A 22,790-nucleotide genomic window follows, 5' to 3' on the forward strand; every position below is an offset into this window, starting at 1 on the left:
TCAGGGGACCAGTAATACGTTCCTGACTGGCTTTTAATTCTGCTTAGCAAACATGAATGATTTTGAGTGTTGAATGAAGAAGCAAGCTACAGAACCTGCGCCGTGTACTTAAGCTACAGCTGGCTGGAATATTATATGCCTGAAGGCAACATTTTTAAGTTCAAAGGTAACCATTTGGGTTTTTATAAAGAAAATTAGTTGTACCATGTATTTGATTTAGTATCACAGTCCAGCTTCTAATTGTAATGTATTAAAAAAATAACCTTAATTCCACCAACAGCATGCAGTTTCCTAGCCAGCTAAATGCTTACTAGTAAACATCAGCCCTCTGGGCCAGAAGACAGAGGTCAGAACTTCTGTAAGTTAATATTTTTCAAGGCACTCTAAAGACTTCCTATTACCTACCCAATGTAAATTGTTTACAGCCTGCTCCGAAGAGGAACTCCCCTGCAGTACTTTGGCCATGCCTGTAAACTGATAAAAAACCTTTCCCTGGAAACCTCCCCTGCTGAACCTCTCCATAATATTTTATTGTCTTCGATCCTATGTGTATGCACAGGGATCATTTCTGGTAAAAACGAAGGCAATAAATAACGCTGCACAAGGAGACGTCTATGCACTGAACCATATTAGGAGTGATTGTAGCATTTTGTAGTTCTTGCTGTTGGATTACAAGGGTAAAGGGAGCCTTCTAATGCTGCTCCAAATGCCAGCACACACTGACCTGCAAAGCTGTCGCACAGAATTTGCATGTGATTTCAGACATTTCAGTATGACCTTGTTAGATTTTATTTCTTATAATCACATGGCCTTATATATTTTTTTTAAGTGAGCTTTTAAAAGTGAGGAAAACCTAGGCTGCACAATGAGGTATTGAGAACCATGTGTTCCATGGTACAGAAAGATACGTTACGATTCTTATCTTTGGGAGACTGTGAAAAAATAGTTCTTTGTCCTCAGACTCATTAAAAAGTTATTTAATAAAGAACTTGAAACCATTATCAATATTTACAAAAGAAATGCTTGAGAGCTGAGTTATATGTTTTGAAATTCACAGAAGGCTCAGTGCATTGAAACAACAATATATGTGATAGGAAGTATAGCTGACATTTTCCAAATATAAAAACCAGATGATGGAAGGTTTAATTTCTATGAATTGGAGCAGTAGCTGAGAGCCTGCTAATCTCTCGGGAATATTTTCAGCCTATCAGGGTGCTCAAAGAATATAAAATGCTCTGCATTTCTGGAAAAGATTGTGCTAGATTCAAACGGGGCTCCAGACTTTGACCTAGATTTGAGGACTAAAACATTTTTAAAAGTTCTTTTTCCCATATAACAGCATACTCTTGAAAATTATCAGGATGAATGGAGAATATCAAGGAATATTTTATGAATGATAGAGTGCTGTATTAAACATTAGCTTTTCTACACTGTAAACAATGCTGCTGACTTTATTGGCTGGCAGCTATTAAGATTTAGATAAAGATTGCAATAAAAAGAATCCTGAAAAGTATAACCACATCTGGCTGTGGATGCACCTATAAAGCATCTGCAAAATGCTGGGGGAGAAACACCTCCACAGAGAGACATAGCCATTCACCACCTCTATGAGCACCTGTGCCCCAATTTCAGCTGTTTAACAGTGTCTAGAACCTGAAAAGTCCTCTGAAATCCTTTCAACCCTTAACTGAGAGATGCCCAAATCCTGTTGGCATAACAGCCTCTGACAGCAAAGTGTCTCTGTTTCTTCTGTTGATCTCAACATTCTGCTTGGACCAAGTTCTGACTACAAATTCTCTTATACAGCTGCTGATTAAAAAACAAAAAACAAAAAAAAAACACAAAAAACCACAACAACTACACCAACAACAAACACTGCAGTATGGAATTAATTTCCATATAATAAGGACAGGGACCAATCTTAGTAGGTGTGATGGAAGGGACCCCATACATGAATACAATTGCTTTCTTGACAGAGTACTGCAGAAAGAGGAGAGGGACAAAGGACAAACTCTGGTATAGAGATTTAGGTATGGGAATCCCCTGCATCACAAGTTTCAGTCCTAGCCTTCAGGATGCACAGTGAGATTGCAGTACAGAGTCTTGGTCTCTGCTGTTTCAAAGGAGCCATCTGCCCAGTAGTGTTTTCAAGTCTGAATCCCAAGTGCAGAGATATCCCTTGTCAACCATAAAAGATAGCTCTCTATTGCTCCTTGTTCTTGCTGATGACATTAAGCAGCTCTTTTCTCAGCCTGATGGTTGTCTTGAGTCTCTTCTATAGGCAACTCCTGTTCCTGGAATGCCCAGGTTCTTCTGGTGCATAACATGAAGATGTTCATGTCTGAGAAATCTCATCCAGCACCCAATTGCACTCACAAATACACAGTTATCAAAGTAGTTATGAGAGATGTGCATCCACATGACATGTGAAAATCTTAATTTTCTTTTTCAGTGCAGATCCTAAAGTACTTTTAAGCACTCTGTCTTCAGCAGTTGTTTTATATACATTCTGTAGTGTTGATGCTGTGCTTTTTCTGCTGTATCCTTTACTGCTCTTGCTGCCGTAGCTATACATTTCCTACACTATAGCAACAATCAATTGAAAAATATTAAGACTAAAGACTAAAAAAAAATCCCACATATTTATTTTTTTCATGTTTAATTATGTTCCAGGGACTTTATACTTCAGGAGATTTGAAAAGCAGCTAGCTGGAATGAAGACATGGCAACAAGGTCACCAAATGGATGCAGCCAGCTGCAAAGGGCAGAAGCCCTACCACCGAGCGCAGAAGTTTCTGACATGGTGAGGCACTCAGTCAATATGCTAAGACCAATCTGAAAGCAGCAGTTGGTTGAGCTGTAATCCATACCTCTGGAAACTGCCTACATATCACAGTGAATACGCGCAGAGCAGGCTGTTCCTATATTTGTGTCCCATGTGTTTGCTTTGATTTGATTTTGTGTTTGGGTGGGAAAGGGAAAGAGGAAATACTCCGACATTTTCACATGCCTTTATTTTTTTACTGACTCTGAGAAACAATTAGAATATCTTGTCTATTCAAATGAGAGGCTGTCAAATGACCTGATGTCTTGCCTACCTTGTCTTGGGTATTCTCACAGAAAGTACCACATAATTCCCTCTGTTCTCAACACTGGCAAGGCCATACCTTGAACACTGTGTTCAGTTTTGGGCCCGAGACATTAAGGCTCTGGAGCATGTCCAGAGAAGGGCAACTAAGCCGCTGAGGGGTCTGGAGCACAAGTCTTATGAGGAGTGTCTGAGGGAACTGGGATTGTTTAGTTTGGAGAAGAACAGGCTCAGGGATGACATTATTGCTCTCTAAAACTACCTGAAGAGAGGTGTAGTGAGGTGAGGATCGGCCTCTTCTCCTGCGTAACTAGCAATAGGACAAGAGATAATGGCCTCAAGTTGCACCAGGGGAGATTCAGGTTGGATGTTAGGAAAAATTTCTTCTCTGAAAGAGTGGTTAGGTCCTGGAACTGCTGCCCAGGGAGGTGATGTAGTCACTGCCCCTGGAAGCGTTAAAGAAACATTCAGATGTTGTAATAAGATTCATGGTTTAGTGGGGAAATATTGGTGGTAGGTAGACAGTTGGACTGGATGATCTTGGAAGTCCTTTCTAACCTTAGCGATTCTATGATGCTGTGAGTCTATAATGACATTCCCATCTCTGACAAAAACCGCTGCAGTTATCATAGAATCACGGAATCATAGCATGGCTTGGGTTGGAAGGGACCTCAAAGACCATCTTGTTCCAACCCCCCTCCCACTGGCAGGGTTGCCAACCCTGCCAACATCCTTGGAAGCTGGTTGGTACCAAAAGCAAAGGAAGAAATTGCAGATCCAGGTCTTCTTTTTTGCCATGTTGAAAACTGGTAGACAGTAAGAAGCCATCTTCTCTGCACAAAATATGCAGCTTCTCATCCTGTCTGCTGCTCCATGCTGGTGAAACAAGCAAAAGTCAGATAACCTCCTCCTGTACCTCTCCAGTCTGGCCCTTGCATTTATGTCCTGATTTGAATCCAAAATAGTTTAGGCCCTCCAAAAAAACTACTACTTGTGCAAAAGATTTTATGGCCTGGCTAAATATTGACATCAGTATTTTCTAAAACCACAGATACAAAAACTCACAGATTCTAAAGCTCTCATAGACTATGGAAACAGAGGGATTAAAAACAAAACACCAGTGGTGATTAATTACACTTGGATTAACAAAATGCCAGCTTTTGCTAATTGTCCTGGGCATTGGGAGGAAATGAATCAGCACTGGCCTGCTGGAAGTGGCTCAGGCCAATGGTCACTGTGGTCCTCAGAATCTGGAGGATGAGGCTGGGGCTGAGGAGCTGCTGATTTCTCTGCTGGCAGGAGAAAGGAGGAGCAGCAATGGCCAGTGGAAGAGTTGAGAGAGGAAGTGTTTTGAAGCTCATGGGAAGGGTTGGAAGGGTTGGTGCTGGAGAGTCTCTGTGATGTCAGCAGGGTCAGCCAGGAGCCTGGGGAGGTCAGCAATAAACCAGAGCCCATGCAGTTCCTCCCCCTGCACCAGGGCAGCGAGGCAGGCAGAGGGCAGCCACCTCCAGGGAAACACCAGGGCTCTGCCTCCTGCAGAGGTCAGGTCCTGATGTGTTGGTCTTCATGAGTTCTGCAGCGTACCCAGAGCCATGGGCTGCCCCAGACTCCGGCCCATTTGAATTATTTCAAAAAGTTTCCCAAGTTTTTCTTTGAGTAGTGCTTTTGGAGAAAATCAAAGGTGATAATAGTAAAATCTACCAATTTTAAACCAGAAATACTAAGCTGTTTAGTGACCTTCATGGTTGCATTATTGCACACTGTGCTCATAAATATTGCACTGTGGCCTGAACATCTTGTTTCTCATATTAACGCAGTGAACCATAGACAAAGAGAAATGATCCTTTCCTCCCCGGCCCTTGGCAGAATTGCTGGTCACATGTGCTGCAGGGCTAATGAAGCTGTTCCTTCACTTCTGAGCAGGTCCTCATTTGATGTCAGTTCATAAAGCTCCACAAATGAAGCCTGCTCATACTTGGAGCGCATTCCCCTGCACTGAAGTATCAGGTTTCAGTTTATTAGGCTGAATGGATATTATGTGCATTGTTTTTCATTTTATATGGTTTTTCATTTTAGATTTATCCAGAGAAGCTCTGGATGCCCCATCCCTGGAGGTGCTCAAGGCCAGGTTCATGGGGCCCTGGGCAGCCTGAGCTGGTGGGGGCACCCTTGCTCAGGGCAGAGGGACGGAGTTGAATGGGCTTTGAGGTCCCTTCCAACCCAAACCATTCTGTGAGTAAGAAATAAATAAAAAAGAAAAAAAAAAGTAAGAATCCCAAGAGTGTTCACAAGCCATGTAGAGCTTGGACTGAACTGCAAGGGTGAGGCAAAGCACTGGGATTCACTGGCAGGAGCATGGTCCGAGAGGAAACAGCCCTGGGTTGCCCAGGGCTCTTCCCATGTGCACATGGGCTTTCTCCTTCCTCTAGGGCGTGAGTCCTTCCAGGTCCTCCTGGGAGCAGGGCCACAGCGAGCTGCATTTACACCCACCAATTGCAGCAGGGTCCTGACGCTGGGAGTGAGGGGCATTTCCAATGTCACGTAAATCATCACATGAAAGAGGGGATTTAAAAACAATTTATTTTGTGGCTGGTACTTCAAAATACTTTACAAGTCATATCAAGAGGATTTTTTAAAATCTTTCTTTATGAGTTGCTTTCTTTTCCAGAATAGTATCCTTGGAAATGACCCGCTGGTTAAAAACAAAGCAATAATAAATCCCTGTGAAAAACAGCGGTCTGAGTTTCCGTGAATGTCACTGCCTTCAAATGCCATCAGAGCCTGTGCTGCGCCAGGGTGGCACTGAGGAGAAGACAGAGTGGTTGGAAAGGAGGGCTGGCAACAATGAAGTTACACGGAGATACCATCAAATGCCATCCAGGCTGCTGGTAAGTACGTTTGTCTGTGTACCAGGCTGGAACAAAGCCCGCAGTGTGGATTCAGGGCTTTGCCACTTTGCAAAGTTCACACCAGTGAGGCGTAGTGAGGCACAACCACAACAAAAAAGCAAAGTCACTGGGAAGAAAAACCTCATAGCAAAGAGCCTGCTCCAAAGAATCATCCAATCATAGGATAGCTTAAGTTGGAATGGACCTTAAAGATCATCCCGTTCCACCCCCAGCCCTGGGCAGAGCGGCCCCCCACCAGCTCAGGCTGCCCAGGGCCTCATCTAACCTGGCCTTGAGTGCCTCCAGGGATGGGGCACCCACAGCTTCTCTGGGCAGCAGTGCCAGTGCCTCAGCTTGGTAGCTATAGCTCAGACAGCTGCCTGCACATTCACCCCGCGTAGCACTGGGGGAGGGGACTATTTGCACACAGCTACTCGCACCCTGGCTGTGCCGGGAGGTGCCAGACAGCTCCTGGGAGCTTATGTTTGTAGACCAAGAGCACTGGAGGCTTGCTGCCATGTTGCTCTCATCAGAGCAAACACATAATGCTTAAGTATCTGTGAGAGGTGACCGAGAGCCTTTGGCATGTCCTCAGGGAAGAATCGGCCATGGGGAACTCACATCGGCTTTTCTACACATTTGCTGGAGAAGCTCTCGGATATATTATTCACAGACTGGTAGAGGGAGCTCGGTCTCTTGGCATTGCAGACTGTGGGAGCTGGGCAGCCACAGGGAGGAGTTAGGAATCAGCTGAGCCGTGCAAACCTCTGCCTGTGCCCTGCTCACCGACCTTCACCCTTGCACAGCTGTGGGATGGTGCCAGTGTGCCAGGGGGACCAGGAGGGCTGCTGCAGGTTCTGAGGGCACTTTCCAAGCTGGGCTCTTACTTCTGCATGGGGTCCTGCTATGTTATTAAATTCTTCGGGAGTTGTTCTGACCTAAGCTAACTGCTTTTCTAGTGACATCAACTTTTGCCACTTCACTCTTCACCCCGACATTATTAATACAGCATTAAACAACGTTGGTCTGCGTCCCAATCTCTAGAGCACCTCATTATTAATCTCTTTCTCTACCGGAATTGGCCATTTATTCCATCCTTATAACCGGATTTTAATTCTGTGGTTACCAAGTTTTTTTTAACAGTTTCTTATATGAGTGTTTATCAAAAGGCTTTTGAATGTTCAAATAAATTATATCCTCTGGTTGTCCTTTCCCCACTATTTTATTAACACTTAAAAGTGTAAAGGTCCAACCGGCAGGATTTAGTCTTAAGGTAGCTGTTACTTCTTGCCTTTGCTTGAGACTTGGTATTTCCCTGCAGTTGGTAAAACGTTTAGAGGAGCAGCTCTCTGAATCTTGTAGCTTGAAGCAGCACCAAATATGTTGCCAATGCTTAATTAAATATAAAGTGAACGTAGTATTTCTGTGACATTCTCAACTACTTCCTTGCAATGAAGTTAAGCCAATAATGTACCATTTCCACGAGCTCTCTCTGTCTGTATAAATATTTACAGGGTCTTTATCGCTGCGGTACCAGATTTCCCTGTGCAGGAGCAGAGTTATCCTCACAACACCTCTGTGATATGGGCAGGCTTTCATCCCAACTGACTGATGGAGAATCGGGGCACGCTGACATCTGGCACATAAAAATCAAGCTGCTGTGTTTTGAGAACACAGGACCGGAGATAAAACACCTTCCCCCACTTACAGATGCTGCATTCACAAAAAAAAAAAAAAAAAGGAAGAATCATCACAATTCATAAACGCAATCGAAAAGGCACAGTGCCCCCAGCATCTCTTCCCAAGCTCTTTAAAGCCAGAACTTATTTTTCCCTTTGGAAAAAATGCAGAGTGCCGCAGGTAGAGCCCAAGCTTTTCCTTTCTGCAGGCTGTCTGCACTCGCAGGTTTTTGCTGGCTCTGCTAGTAACCATTTATTTTGGACTCACACCACAGACTGGGTTTCATTCTGCATTTTTGCTCCAGCCAGAGCTAATACAATTGGCTGCATCTCAGCTTGTTTCAAATAGACAAGGGAGTGGGTTTCCTGAGAGAAAAGGAAGAAACAACATTAAAGAAAAGAGAGAAAGATCTTGTTTAAAACGTACTATAAAGATTTTGCCATGTAAGAACACTCTCTAAAGACTACAAAAGCTACATGTTCAAGGGACCGGAGTCTGGCAGAGCAGGGGATGGTGGAGAGCTTGGCTGTGGAGGAGCCCGTAGCCAAAGGCACAGCCCTGAGTGTTCAAGGGATATCAGGCCTCCTGGCTCAGGCTTTCCAAAAAAAAAAAAAGCTCCACTTCCACACAAACAGCCAGAACAGGTGGCCAGGAATTAAAAAGATTATGAAGCCCTTTCAAAAAGTATTAACTCCTAAGCGTCAAAGAGGAGCAGTGCAAGCACACAAATCTTCTGGAAGAACCAGCGTCCCTGCAGAAGCTCTGACAGATCCCAGCTCCCACAGATGTGTTCCCAGCTGTGGTTTTTAACTGAGAACCTGAAGCTGCCCACACTTGGAATTCATGGAATTGTTAAGGTTAGAAAAGACCTCTATGATCATCTGGTGAAAGCAGCAGGGCCCGAGGGAACGGCATGTAGCTGCTTCTGGGGAGGGTCAGGTGGGGGCTAGGGAAAGGTTCTGCAACAGAGGGCAGTGGGCATAGCACAGGCTGCCCAGGGCAGGGGGCACGACCCCGAACTGCTGGAGTTCAAGGAGTGTTTGGACCCCTCTTAGATACGGGGTTTGTGGTTTGGATGTTCCTGTGTGGAGCCGGAGGTTGGACTCAGTGATTCCTGGGGGTCTATATTCCATGGTTCTATGATTCTAATACATAGTCCAACCATCATCCCATCACCTCATGCCCACTGACCGTGTCCCTCAGTGCCACATCTCCACAGTTCCTGTGAACACCTCCAGGGATGGTGACTCCACCACCTCCCTGGGCAGCCTGTCCAGTGTCTCACTGCTCTTTCTGAGAAGAAATATTTCCTAATATCCAACCTGAAATATGGGACTTGGGGTTTTGGGGCTTAGAGTCAAAGTCTCTGGAGTGGATCAGTGGGGAGTTACTTGAAAGTGCCAGCGTGGCAGTGTGAGAACAAGGACAGCGGTGGCCTGCTTGGCAGCCGCACTGCCTCCATCACCAGGCCGGGCTGGGGGCCCGAGTAAAGTGCACATGGAAAGATGCGCTTCAGCCCTCGCTTCCTCTGCAGCACTTCACGTTTCCCAGCGGCGCTGCCAACCTGAAGGCCCCGCTGGTGCGCCCAGGGCCGCGGGGTCAGGGATGTGCTCGGCGCTGCGTCCTGCGTGGGGACACGGGGGAGCGGCGGGGCTGAGAGAAGGCCCGGGCCGGCTCCGCTGGGGCGCAGCGCGGCCCCGCGGGCTGTTTGCTGTCGGCCGCAGCTCGCTGTTGACTTTGCCCGGTAGCTGTGTTTACAGAGCCGTGTTGGTTTTGCTGGCAGCGCGCTGTAGCGAGGCCGCAGCCCCTCTCGCCGTGCCGCCCGCCCGCCTCGCCGCCCTAATCAGCGGCAGGCCCCGGGCGCGGGGTAATTAGAACCATGGAGGGGCTCTCTGGCGTTTGAAATCTGCCTCTCGACATCAAAGGGCTTCGCGCAAGTCGTCCTCCAGAGGTCGGCTCCCATATCTAAATGAGCGATGTATTTCATGGTATCTGTCGGGAGGGATATAATGAAGAAAAGCGGCTCGGAGATGGGGCGCGATGGGAAAAGCAGGTGGGCCGCTTTCATCTGCGGCGAAGCATCTGTTTTGCGGTCGGGGTTCGCCGCTGCCGTGCACCGCGCATACGAGGCGGGCGCGGAGCTTCTGCGGACGCGCAGCCCCCGTGCCCCTAACCCACGATTAGTCCGACTTCATCCCGTCCCCGTCTTTGCAGGGCTAGGGAGCGCTGGCGGGCACCGAACCGGCCCTAAATCCCCATCCAAACACGGAAGGTTGCAGGTGTGCAACGCCTTCGGACAAAAACGATCGGGGAAGGGGGAGCGCGCGGCCCTGGGGCCACAGAGCCATCCGCCGGGCGGAGCCCTCCCAGGCAGCGGCGGGGAGGCTTTATTGGAGGCGGTGATTACGCGCCCCGCGCTGTTTATGGGGTGATTACGGCCCCGCGGGGCCGGAGGCTGAGCAGCCCCGAGCTCCCGGGAGAGCCGTGGCCGATTTCTTTCGTTTTTATTTATGTGTGTGCCATGTGTATTGCCCCGATGGCCGTCCCTCTCCCTCCTTGGAAGTGATTTCCCGCTGCCATTGTGGTGAACTTTGCCTCGCCGGGCTTTTAGCGGCTTTCCTCCCGCTGATGGGCTCTCCTTTGTGGCAGCGGCTCGGGCTGATTGTGCTCGTTAATTAGTTGCTAACAGCGTCGTAATGTGGCTTTGATGGATAACCGTGTCATTAGCGCTCCCCCCGGCGATTCGCACCTCCGGCAGCGCAGGGGCTGCGATTAACAGCTCCATCTCGAGCGTGTGACACATTCCCCGCGGTACCGCTCCCCCACGGCCACGCGCGTCCCTCGGGGCCGTGGCACATCCCGGGGCAGCTCCCGCCGGCCCCCCGACGGCGGCGCCCCGGCGCAGAGGGAGCCACGGTTCCCGTCGGGGCGGGGGGGGGGTGGAACGCCGCCCGGCAGCTGCGCTGCGCTCCGCCCCGCCCCGCCCCGCGCCCTCCCCGCCGGGGGGCTCGGCCGAGCCTGGGAGATGTAGTCCCGCTCCCGGGCCAGGCGGCGGCCGGCGGGGCTGCTCCGGGGGACTACGTTTCCCAGTCCCCCCTGCTGCTCGGCCGGAGGGCCGGGTGTCAATCAGGGCGCGTCAGCGGAGGGAGCGAGCCGGGGATCCCCCCCGCCCCCCCGCCCTCCTCCGCTCCCGCTAATAATAAGTGCCGGAGAGCTAGGGAGCGGGGAGGCAAGTGTCATGCGGGTGCGTCGTAAGGGGCCGAGGTCCGGCTGAGCGCCCGGCCCCTCTCCGCCGCCGGTACGGCCTCGGGAAAAGCGGGGAGAGCCGAAACAAGCCCTGCGGCCGGTTCCCGGGGAAGGGGCGAGCACGGGAGCGAGGGGGCGATGAGGCGCAGGAAGACGGCGGTGGCGGCCGCTTGCTGCCTCGCCCTGCTGCTGGGCACCCTGCTCAACGTACTCTTCGTGCCCGGCTCCGAGCTCCCTCCGCCGCCGCCCCGCGACGAGGCCCCCCCGTCCCCGCCCGGCGCCCCCCTGGAGCCGCCGGAGGAGGAGGGAGGCGGCGGGCGCGCCGCCTTGGCGCGGCAGCTCCGCGAGCGCTACGAGGAGGTGCTGCGCTACCGGCAGCCGCGGGCGGCGGGGGTGCGCCGGGCGGTGCGGCCGCGGGAGCGGCGCCTGATGGACCTGGCGCCGGCGCGGACCTCGGCCGAGCAGCAGCAGCCGCGGGGCCGGGCGGCGGCGGAACGGGGCCGGGCCTCGGCCGAGCTGGGGCTGGAGCCGCCGCTGCTGGGCTGCCGCGAGCTGCGCGCTGCCGGCGGCGTGCAGTACCTGGGCTCGGGCTATACCAAGGCCGTCTACAAAGCGGTGCTCAACCGCTCGCTGGCCGTGGCGCTGAAGGCGGTGGATTTCGGAGGGCACGACGTCGCCCGCTGCGTGCGGCAATTCGCGGCGCTGGCCGACTGCTACCGCCTGGCCGCCTACAAGATCGTCAAGGAGATGGTGTTGCTGCAGCGGCTGCGCCACGCCAACGTCCTGCAGGTAGGAGCCGGCAGCGGGGCTGCCCCCGACGTGAGCCGCGAGCGGGGTAGGAGCGGGGCGCTTCGGCCGGGAGGGCGCTGTCCGCGACCCCGACGGCGGCGCGGGGCTGGCGGAGGGCTCGGGGCCGGGGGAGTCTGTCCGGAACGCGTCGTGCGGGTGCGGACAGCCCCGAGGGCTGCGCCGTAGGGCGTCACCGCGGGTCTATGTGGGTTCTTTCGGATGGAAGCGCTGCTATTTCGCATAGCGCGAACGTTCCGGTAAAGTGAAAACGGAACGGGGAGGAGACGATGTCACGATAGGCGGCTTTTGAACGGAATCGAGGAGTTTTGTGTTTCTCCTCCGGCAGCGGCGGGAGTGGCAGCGTCAGGTCCCCGCGGTCTCTGGAGTTTCACGTTCTGCTTAACAAGCGGGCGGCTGTGATTGATCGGTGCTAAAAGCGGGATTGTGCCTCCCTTCTTCCTTCCCATTTCCATTATCTTTCCCCGTGCACGAACTGCGGAAAGCTGCCATTCCGGGTAGCGATGTGCCTCGCTCTTCTGGTTCCCGATGGAGCACTCCGGCTGCAGTAATTCCCGGCAGAGCTGACAGCGGGAGATGAGCACGTCCCGCGCCCTGGTGCCGGGGCGGGGAAGGCTATGGTCCCGGGAGCCTCTCAGCCGCTCCGCGGGCGCCGGGGGAAGAAGCGCGGCCCCGCGGCGGGAGGAACCCTCGTGATGGTGATCTCAGTGCCGCCCCGTTTAAAAATAGCGCGCTGTTAAATCAGGACCATCTTTTCGGTTTCGTGACGGTTTTGTCCTTGCGTTTGCTTTTGGTTGCGCTCCGGCTCTGCCAGCCGCAGGGAGCGCACCGGGAGTCCCTTGGAATCCCTGACCTTCTCCGTGGGGACGTTTCGTGCCCGGGAAATACAGGGACGGCCGGGGACGTGCCGCTCCGCTCGGTGGGGCAGCATCCAGTGGGGAGGCTGTAGCCTGACCCGACGGCCGCGCCAGGGCACAGCGGGGCCGGGAACGGGGCTCCGATGGCAGCCGGGAGCCGTAAACGGGGGGGAGATGGGGACCGGCGACCAACGGGATACTGACGATATCTCTAAAATCTCAAAGGGGACGGGGTGCTTTGGACTCGATGCTGGAACTCTCCGTGTTTTCAGTGGAAGCCGGCCCAGGGCGGTATTCGGGCTTAGAAATCACTGTCCGAGCTTTGCGGCCGAGGGAGAGGAAATGAGTTCGAAAGCCAAACCGTCTCCTCCCCTCTTCTCTGGCCCTTGACAGCCGCTTCCATTTCACCCGCGGCAGCCGCACTCCCGCTGTTCGCGGCCGTCGACCGCATCGCTCCGGTCCGGGGCTGCCGCCTCCCCAAGTCTTCCCGGCAGGACGGGGACCGGAGCTGCCCCTCTCCTTCCCACTGCCACCTGCTCGCGGCCGGGGAGGCTCGGGGTGATGAGGTGGCATTGGTGGGACTGGAAATGAAGTTCGGCGTAGGTTCCGTCCTTGGAAAAGGGGGTTTTCCTGTAAATCTCGGGCAGTTGACAGCCTGAAGTGTAGTTTGTGAGATAACAGACTTGTTCTTTACTGTCTCAGCAGTTCCCATTCGGGCCTGTCTCTTGTCAAAATCAGCTTTTAAAAAAAAAAAAAAATTAGCCTTCCTTCAAAAATACTCCGTTATTGTACGGCATAGGATAGAAGGGGAAAGAGCTCTCTCAGAGCGCACCCTGCCCTCAGCGTGCTGACACATCCGCCGTGCCCTCCGCCGGGGCAGGAGCCAGATGGGTCGGCTCCAGCAGTTGCGGCCAATCGCGCTATCACAGGAACGTGGAAAAACGGAGAGAGGAGAGCGGGCCCGTGCTACTGCCGGGCAGCGCTGCTGCCGCGCTCCCATGCCCCGGGCAGGGCAGGTGCAGGCAGCGCTGCGGGTGGGTCCGCTCGAGAGCTGGGAGGAGAGGGGTGCTGCGTTCGGGCTGCTTTTAGAACGAAGCGCAGCGGGGAAGAGAGGCAAGCGGGTCGCTGATTTATTGGGACGAGGATTTCGCGGCCCGCTAATTGCTTTGCAGCCGTTCCCTGTCAGGCGCGGTGCCCGAGCTCTCCCTTTCCCTCCCGGCTGCGGTTTCTTTGCTCGCAGAGTTCCGATGCCGCTGTCCGAAAGCCGCGTGCTCGGCGAGAAAGGTGATTGAGTGCGCTTTAATCCCTCCCCGCCCGTATTTGAGGAAGAAAAGCGAATCAAACCATTTGCATTTAATTTCGGACAATGGGCACGATTGTAATGGCACAAAGGCACTGTTTGATTTGCTGTAATGATGTGATTATGGCCCCGAAGCATCGCAACGTGGGGTGCTGCCCTTCGTGGCGTGAGCGCGCCCTCCTCTTTGGGGGAGCTCTTCCTCCTTCGCATTGCTGAAGCAGCGGAGGGAGGCTTGGCGCCGCAGACGTCGGAGAAGTGCGAGCTCCTGACCGTGACAGCCGTTTGTCAGCGCTCACAGTGATCCAGGTCAGAGAGAGCCGCCACTTTGGTGACAACAAACACAAACGCTCAGCGGAAGGTGGTGCTGGCTTTGCCTGCAGCCGGTGGTTGGGGAAGGGCTGCTCGGTACCCGCAGCCTGGGGCGCGTTCAGCGCTGGGCTGGCTTGGGGCACTGGGGCGGCACCGCAGCAGGCATCGATTCCTTTCACACGCGTGTGTTTGTTACTGATTGATTTCAGTATTACAGCGATGGTATTTATCGCTCTTAAAAATCGTTGGTTAAAATAGTACTAGAAATAACACATCGCTGACAAGCTCCGCGGTGCAGGATTTGCTAGCTGACCGTATTTACCATACCCAATTTTAAATCGGATTTCCTTCTCTTTACAAGTGATAATTGCCAACCTTTTTACAATGATTGTTTCCCTATACGTATGCAGAGTCAGAGGGATAGGGCACAAGTCTTACTTTTAGCATGAGAATCCAAGTGGCCAAGCTTTGAATGGAGGTTGCGTATTCCAGGTGGAAGCAGACGGTCCTCCCAAGTGTAAAGAAGTCCAATATACGATTAATTTCAGTGCCAGCATATTTGCATAGGAAGGACTCTGGAAGGAGCAGTCCTTCCCCATTCTTGCATGAATTCAGGGCTGCCTTCCTAGAAGGAGGGGGAAGGGAAGAGCAGACCGTGTGGTGGAAGCAGCCACTGGGGGACCTCTCTGCTGTCAGCAAGTGGGCCGCGAGTGAATGCCCTTTGTGGTGGCTCTGGTGCAGGATGCCGAATGACAAACCTCACTGCCACCAGGAAGGATGCCCAGATGAGGCTTCGTTTGCAGCTGACTGGGGCTTAACCGTGAAAGCTTTGAGCGCTGCTGGCCCGTGAGAGAGGCTGGTCAGTGACTGCTGATGCCAGGTGATGTGTGACTGCATGACCTTCTGAATTTGGGATGGGACAGCAGTTGTTGGGAGCGTACCTTACAAAGCAAAGCGCCTAATGAGATCTCTGGGCTGGGATTTTTTCTACTTTTTTTTTTTAAAGTGGTTGAACTACACATAGGACAGATTGGCTGAAGATGAGTGAGGCTGCTGCATGTGATGCAGGGGCAGGCTGGCTCCACCTGCTGAACAGGCAGTGGGAGCAGAGGAGCTCCAGGCCTCGGGCAGCCTGGAGAGGTTCTCCTGCTACTGGCCACCTCCTTCCATTGGTGGAAGTCACTTGGGTGTCTTCTGAGGTCGTTGATGTTGGATAGCGTGGGATGTTGGCAATGGGTGCTGGTGGGGTAGGGGAAAGCAGGCAGTGCCACCTACTGATGGCTCGGTGGAGACAGCCCGCTGCTCCAGCATGTGTCCCTGCAGCCCCGAGGAGCTCGGGTGGAGTGGAGAAGGGCAGGGAGAGCAGACAGATGTGGTTTGGCGAGGAAAGAAGAATTACACAAAGTGCTTCTTTATTGCGAGACTGCTTCCCAAAAGGCCCAGATGTTATCCTACACTTTTAAGGGTGAAGAAAGGATCTGTTAACAAGAACGCCAGAGCTGCTGGAAGCACGGGGCTGATACAGTTGCAAACCAGCTCTGTCACCGAAAGGCAAGCCCTATGTCTTGATGCTCCAGTTGCCAAAACCTGGCTTTTCCCAGTGAACTGCATGGGATGTTCAGCTTGCGAAGCTGTTGGCAGGGAGAGATTTCCATAAGGCAAGAGCACGTGCCTCCAAATTAGTGAAAAGTACCGCATCCTCCTTGCTCTTGAAGACTGCTTTCATAAAACTAATCCCAATCAGTTGTTGAATGATTTCTATGACTGCCTCTCTGTTTTATGTGCCATGTAAACCATTCCAGAAGACTCTGGTTTGAATTTCTGCCTCCTTTATGGGAGCCATTGACTTGCAACCTCCTTCAGATTCCTTTGGGGAGCCCAGCGCTGCTCCTTCCTGTGGCGGGCAGGAACATGGGTGGGAACCACTGGGTTCCCCTCGCTGCTTGCCCATACCAGAGGAGCAGCAGGAGTGAGTAAGGCCACGCTGTCCTCTGACCAATGGGGCGTGGAAACCAGTTCTGACGAGGGTGATGACATGTGAATTGCAAGGGCAGTCTGTGGGTTTTGGAGTTTTTTCAATCCACGCCCTGAATACAGGGTTGCTGGGTAAGCTTAGTATTCACCTTCGTTTTCTACTGTAAGTGGCAAATATAAGGTGTAGAAGGTATGAATAGTATGCTTAAGGTAACATACGGAATCTCTCAGAGCTTAAGACTTAGGTTTTTCAGGAATGTGGGGAGCATGTGCTTGCTGGCCCTTTGCTTGCTGCGTGGTCCTGGAGAGCATTGGTGGACCCACACCTGGAAGTGCTGCAACCTTAGTTTGTGATGTGATCTTCTTTATGGGTTTTTACATCAACACAGTCATCTGATAGCTCGGATAGGTGCCCAGTGGCATCTAACTCCCATTGCAATGTTTGTTCTCTGTGATGGGTATCTTGACAAGACTGGTTCTCCTGGGCACTATGGTAGTATAAAGTTATCTCTGTACTAATTTTAAAGGAGCTGTTATCTTTCATCACACTCATCTGAACCTATGGATTTGGGTAGTATACATTGAATATGAACACTCTGTATCATTTTACAACAAATTTGGAACAGTGTGTTTTGGACTGTTTATTGTTTTTTCTTGAACACGTGGCTGCTGATACCTCTAGCTTGTCCTAAGGCTGATAAAGTACACTACACAGCGATGCGACTTAGTTCCCTAAGATGGGAGAATTATGCAGACAGGTCCAATGGATATCCCAGCAGGTCAAGCTTTTCCGAGCATGCAGTGCACAGAGATTGTTTGATAGTTTTGTAATGCAAAATATTGTCATAATAAGGGTTAAACTTCTGGGGCAGTGGAGCTGAATGCAGCCGCTGTGGATGGAGGTCAGGGCAGATTCTGGTCTGGCTATTTACAAGATAATGAACTGCGCCTCCAGTGATATCAGCGCCTTCCCATTGAGGTCCTGGCTGGATGAGTGATCTATTTGTCCTCACGGGAAGGCTTTACAAGAGTAGACTACTTGTGTGACTAAATATTTGCAGGGTTAGGCCTTGAGCTTGTGCAGTGCAATGCAAATTCAGAGTGCTGTAAATGTTTTTAGAAGAAGAATTTTCCACTTCAGAGTGTAAAGAAAGCAGGGTGAGTAAACGGGAGATAACGTTACTAAATCCTAAGATTATAGCCAATGTAATATATGTCAGATGAGCAGGCGTATGAAGATATGTATACACATATACTGATAAAATACATAGAGATATCTGTGGATATGCTGGTAGATGTATATGGTCAGCTGTAATATCTGTGTATTTCTAAATAGTACGTTCCAATTTTTCTATGAATATACTTCCATGTTTAGTAACAGAACCAGGTATGAGGTCCCCGTACCTTCCAGCTCTTCTGAGTTCAGTGCTATTAATAATACCACATTTATAAATAAAAGCCTGGGCAGAGCTGTGAACGTGGTATTACTGTGTGAATTCCCCCTGCTTGCTGTTGGTTCCAGTGCTTGGCAGCAGCAGCAGAAATTCCGCCTCACAGCTTTCAGCATGCAGCTTTGGGCCTGGGTGGTGCTGAGCCCTCGCAGTCTGAATGTCTTTTCCAGAGAAGCTCAGGGCTCGGCAGAGCTTGATTTCTCCATTTTGATGAGGAAAATTAATTCACTTCTCATGCACCATCTCTTCATGTTCTGTAGCAGCAAAGCTGGCATCAGATTGATCTTTGTATTGAAGCTGAACCTTTCAGGAAACTCATCCTTTTTCCAGGGGGAGATTACAGGTTGGCAGATGATTTTGAGCTGAGCAGGGGTGGCAAATACATATTTAAATAAACACCTAAGTATAAGTAGTATAATAATGCAAATAGTGCGTATATATAACAGAAACACAGATATTCATACACGTAGTCACCCCTTCCTTCCTGTTACGGGTGGGATGGGACATATGCACAAAAATATATGTATGTACTTACACATGTATATGTACACAATCAACAATGGAAAAACATTTAAAACCTGGGAGATCAGTAGGTCTTAGTGGTGTAACTCTCAGATCGTGTATGTGTAAATCCTGTGTCGTGCTCTTCAGGGACTGTCTTGGCACTCCAGGAATGACAGGTGGATCCAAGCATTGGTTGCATCAAAAGGGTGATGGTGTCTTTGATAACAGTGAGGTAGCACAAGCTTCTGGAATGTGCCTTCCTGGTTTTGACGTGCAGCAGCCCAAACAAATGGCTCAGCGAGATGCTACCAGTGTCACTGGGGCTTGTTTATTTCCCCTTGGTCCCAGGTCACTGCAAAATATAATCTTGATGGGACCTGTTTTGATGAGGTAAATCTATGTCCGTGTGCTTTGGAAAATAAAGGATGTGGCAAGTGGTGGTGGTTGTTGTTCTTTATGAAAGCAAGATTTTTTTTTTTTTAATTGCACTTCTCTCTTGTAAGGTTGGGCAAGCCCTTTTTGAAAGAGAGTGAAGTCTTCAGATATTGCTAATATAATGTTATTGTGTGGCTGCAGGAATGGTAGGGTCCTCCAGGCTCTGAGTTCGGAAGATCTCCTGTTCAATAAAGGACTGTGGGATCATTTTCCAGCTTTTGTGGCCGTAGAAAAAGGTCTGAAAGACATGAGTGTGAAGGGCTGCAAACCAGAAAGGCATAGGGAAAGCTTCACAGCATGCTGTGGTTTTTAGTGAAACTGCATGATGCTCGGAGGTGCGGGGGGAAGCATACTGACTAGGAGGAGTGGGGCTCTGTGGGGTGGTGGCTGCTGGCTTCTGTCCTGATGTGCACTTCAGATCCCTGAGATGTAGCTGCCTGCCCCAGCATTTATTTTTTTGGGAAACCCTCCCCAAAAGACAAAAAAACAGGAAGGATGCCTAGCTAATGTGGGAGGGCCTGTTGTTTGTATATCCTTGCCCTGCCGATGACAGCTTAATAAGCTCCTTTATTTTGTGTTCTTATTCAGTAAGCTTGTCATCTTTTGTGCAGGCTCTGACCTCTGCTTTCACTCTCCCCTTGACTTGTCCAAGAGGATACCTCTGTCCTATAGCTTGTAGGGCTATGAAGGGAGCGGGCCGTGGTTCCTTGGAGCCATGCTGCTGCTGGGGGCTGCCCCACTGTGGGGTTGGTGAGCACAGAGCAGCGCGGGGCCGAGCCTTTATGAGTGAGGAAACCCAAACAGTCCAGGGAGAATTCGGTAAACAGGGCTGCCCTAAATGAATTACGACACATGATGTGAGAACAGCCAAACATTTCGTAGCTGGCTTCCATTTTTCTAAACAGAAAGCGAGGCATCCCGGTACTGTGACTGTTTGCTATTAGATCCTACACAAAAATATATTGGGATGGCATTTAACTGCAGTGACTGGGTATATCAAAAAGCTGTGGGTTGTATTTCTTTCCACTCATTTAATGGGAACCATGCTGAAAAAGCGTATGAAAGCCATCATTCTTTAATATATCCAAAGCGTAGCTTTGCAATGCTGAGGCTGACATCTGGCCTGACGGGATTTCAGATAGAGGAGGCATTTTGGATCATCTTTTGCTGCCAGCTGAATTTGATTTCCCTAGGTGATTATTTTTCTTTTCATTATGTGCATCCACCTATCTGTTTCTTACCTTGCTGTCTGGGAATACAAGCCAATTTGTCTCATTTCAGGCCAAATAAAAAAGGGGAAGAAATAAAATGTTTTGCATAATACCTCTGTGCATATTAATATCCCAGTTATGAAGCGAAAGGGCTGAGAGTTACTGTCTCAGAGACCCTGGACTTGGCAGGGGGGTTGAGACTCGATGATCTGTGAGGTCCTTTTCAACCCAAGCCATTCTATGATTCTGTGTTTGGTAGCGTCTGCATTCTGGGTGTTGGTTATCAGGAGGGGATGAATGTAACCGTTTTAGTTGCTTAATTGGCTGTTGGGACATGCCCAGTTTGTAATCATGATAATTGCACGTACAAATATGATCATGTAATTACATGTGCATTTTTGCATTTAGTTTCATGACTTCATTTAGAAAAGCATAAATGCAGCCCAGTAAATCCTTTATATCTCAAACTTCTGTGCTTTTATAACTCTATATAATTATGTAATAGCACCGCATCTGGAGAGGTTTCACTTAAGCAATAAAGAGTTCAGGTTAGATTATATATATTTGAGTTAGACCTACCAAACTTGCTCAGTGCTGTGTTTAGCTGGTATGATTGACAAGTTCAGCAGTACTCGTGTAAGAAAATATTCTGAGAATAAGGAACCCGGGGTGAATCAAGCTCATTTCAGCTTCCGCGGTAACTAAAGTGATTAGAAGGGCAATAAAATAGTAAAATGTACCCCAAATGCTCAGATGCTCCGACAGCAAAGACTTTTGCCAAGGTACCGATTGGTTACCCAAATAGAATTACTACTTAAAAGTTCCAGTTCTGTGAGAACAAGTTGAAATTCTGTTAACTACGGCAACTCATGGATCGAGATAAAATAGATACGAGTGGGCACTGTAATTCATTTCTACTTTAGTGCTCATCTGCACATCAGTAATAAGACTGATTTATCAATATTTTGTGTACGGATATATATGTATCCTGTTTTATAATCAAATTAATGTCTAATTGTTGTCTTCCTTATTTTAATTCTTGGAATAGTTCTCACAAATATGAGACTGTCTAACAAAGTCTGATGTGTTGTTTGTGCTCTCTGTTGCTGCGAATCAGCACTTACTGTGATAGTGTTGTTTCCTAGTCTCTATCCCTTTTCATTTCCCCGAGGGTGTTTTTCCCCAGTGGGTAACAGTGAGCACGACAGACAACTGCTGAATTCACGGTAGAGGAGCAGAAGTTTGATTCTGATGCTCACAAATGATGTTTTTCTGTCTGTCCTCACACATGAGAGAAGTGAAATACTCAGTAAAAATTGCAGACTTCAGCTCACGATCCCTCTGTGCTGAAAATTTTGGCTTTCTCTGAACACTGGTAGACAGCGTACTAAATATTTTTGAGTTTCATTCTTATTTTTGTTCAGAAGGTTTAGGCAGATATGTGTTGATGTGGCCACCCACAATGGCTAACTGAGCACGCATTTCTAACTTCTTTAAAAAACTGCACGAAAATGGTGTCAGAGATGCCCAAGTCCCATCTGAATGGCTCTGGCTTAAGAAATTATTGCTGCTGTGGCTGCAAGGAGGAAGGTCGGCTTTCCCATTTCAAATGTTCCAATCAACATCCATCCCAAACTCTCGGTTGGGCATTGGTGCCAAGATCTTTTTGGCGCGTTTTAAAATAAAATCTTCTAGCTCTTTTTTGTTTAGGTTAATGTCTGTATTTAAGCTGTTGTTTTGAAATGCAGTGCCATCTTTACACCAAAAAGAATAATTGTTTACTTCACTTGCGTTTTTGGAACGCATTTTTCATTGAAATGCTGACAGCTCCAGTCGGAGCTAGCAGCCTGGTTCAGAGCAAGCCACGTATTTGATGACTTAGCCTCGCTCTTTGCTTTTCTGGATGTGAGGGTCACGAGCTGTAGGAGCGTGCATACCCAGACCTGCTTGTGGCGGCAGCTGTCAGTGGCTGCTCTTGCTCCTCTGGCTCTTGGCTTTCCTGACGGCCTCGTGGTGGATGAGCCTGACTTCTGTGGGGCTGTACCATGTCCCCCAGCACAGGGCAGACCCTCACCAGCTTCACCAAACTCTGTAGAGCTAGAAAAGGTTTGGAAAAAATTGGGTTAGTCTGGGAAAGCAGAGATGAATAGAACCAGGGCACTTTCTAAAGCTGTTTTTTTTTTTTTCCCTTCCCTCCCACTCCGACTGTCTTATTGTAAGGTTTATTTGACTGGGGGCAGAGATTACATTTAATTTTATTTCATGTGCATGCTGTTCTGGCTGGGAAGTTGCAATCAGATCCTTATCAAGCTCCTTTAACTGCCTCTCTGCCAGGGCTTGGCACGTGGTGTATAAAGCCTGTCCCCGTAGCGATGTCAGACATTGTCCCGCTCCATATAAAGCAAACCGGCTCTTCCCCACAACCCTTAAATATTCTTCTTGGGCAGTTATTTGTGCAAGTGGAAATTAATCACCCAGATGTCCTTGGAAAGCAAATGCAAGAAGGAGCTGGAGCATGGCCGAAATTGCCATTTAAATTCTTTTAAATTGAAGAATCTACTGGCAGATAATATTTTGAAATATTTGCCCTTCTTTAATGGTACTGCGCATGAAAGTCCATGAAGTAGAGCAAGAAGCAAGTTCGGTCTGGCAAAAGATAAGTTCTGGTATTTCAATTGCATTTTGAGTTGTATTTCACTGAAATGCACAGTCATTGCACAAATAGTAGCCCTATGGAAATGTCATTAAAAGATTTTTTGAAGTCTTTTAAGCAGTCTTTTTTAAGGAAATTTTAAGAAAATCAGTCTTATTTAGGCAGGTGTTGCATAGACTAAGCTAGTTGTCTTCTGATAGAGTTCTGTTTCTGCATTCATGGATATTTTAGTTTTTTTTCTTAAACGTTTGTTGATGTGAAATCACGTATGGCCACTTTACTTGCCTGGAGCGGTGTGACACCCACAGGGACTGTGCCGGCTGCTTTAGAAGCTTCCTTTGGGGATTTCTAGGGAACGTTCCTCAAATGAGGAAATACAAGAGCTGC

At 49.5% G+C, this 22,790-nt stretch overlaps 1 protein-coding gene and 1 long non-coding RNA gene across 2 annotated transcripts in view; both read left to right on the forward strand.

The window, feature by feature from the left end:
- Positions 1-3,456, forward strand: part of LOC110395728 — a 212,141-nt gene extending 208,685 nt beyond the window's left edge. The window contains exon 12 of the long non-coding RNA XR_002436594.1: positions 2,674-3,456. This is a non-coding gene — a long non-coding RNA (uncharacterized LOC110395728). The remainder of the gene's footprint in view (positions 1-2,673) is intronic.
- The window catches only part of PKDCC (protein kinase domain containing, cytoplasmic), a 32,963-nt gene continuing 20,945 nt past the window's right edge, over positions 10,773-22,790 (forward strand). Inside the window, exon 1 of the mRNA XM_021390480.1 lies at positions 10,773-11,691. Within this exon, the coding sequence (XP_021246155.1) occupies positions 11,041-11,691 (651 nt within the window). The 5' untranslated portion in view covers positions 10,773-11,040. The remainder of the gene's footprint in view (positions 11,692-22,790) is intronic.

Source organism: Numida meleagris, chromosome 3, assembly GCF_002078875.1.
Source record: "Numida meleagris isolate 19003 breed g44 Domestic line chromosome 3, NumMel1.0, whole genome shotgun sequence".
NCBI lineage: Eukaryota > Metazoa > Chordata > Aves > Galliformes > Numididae > Numida > Numida meleagris.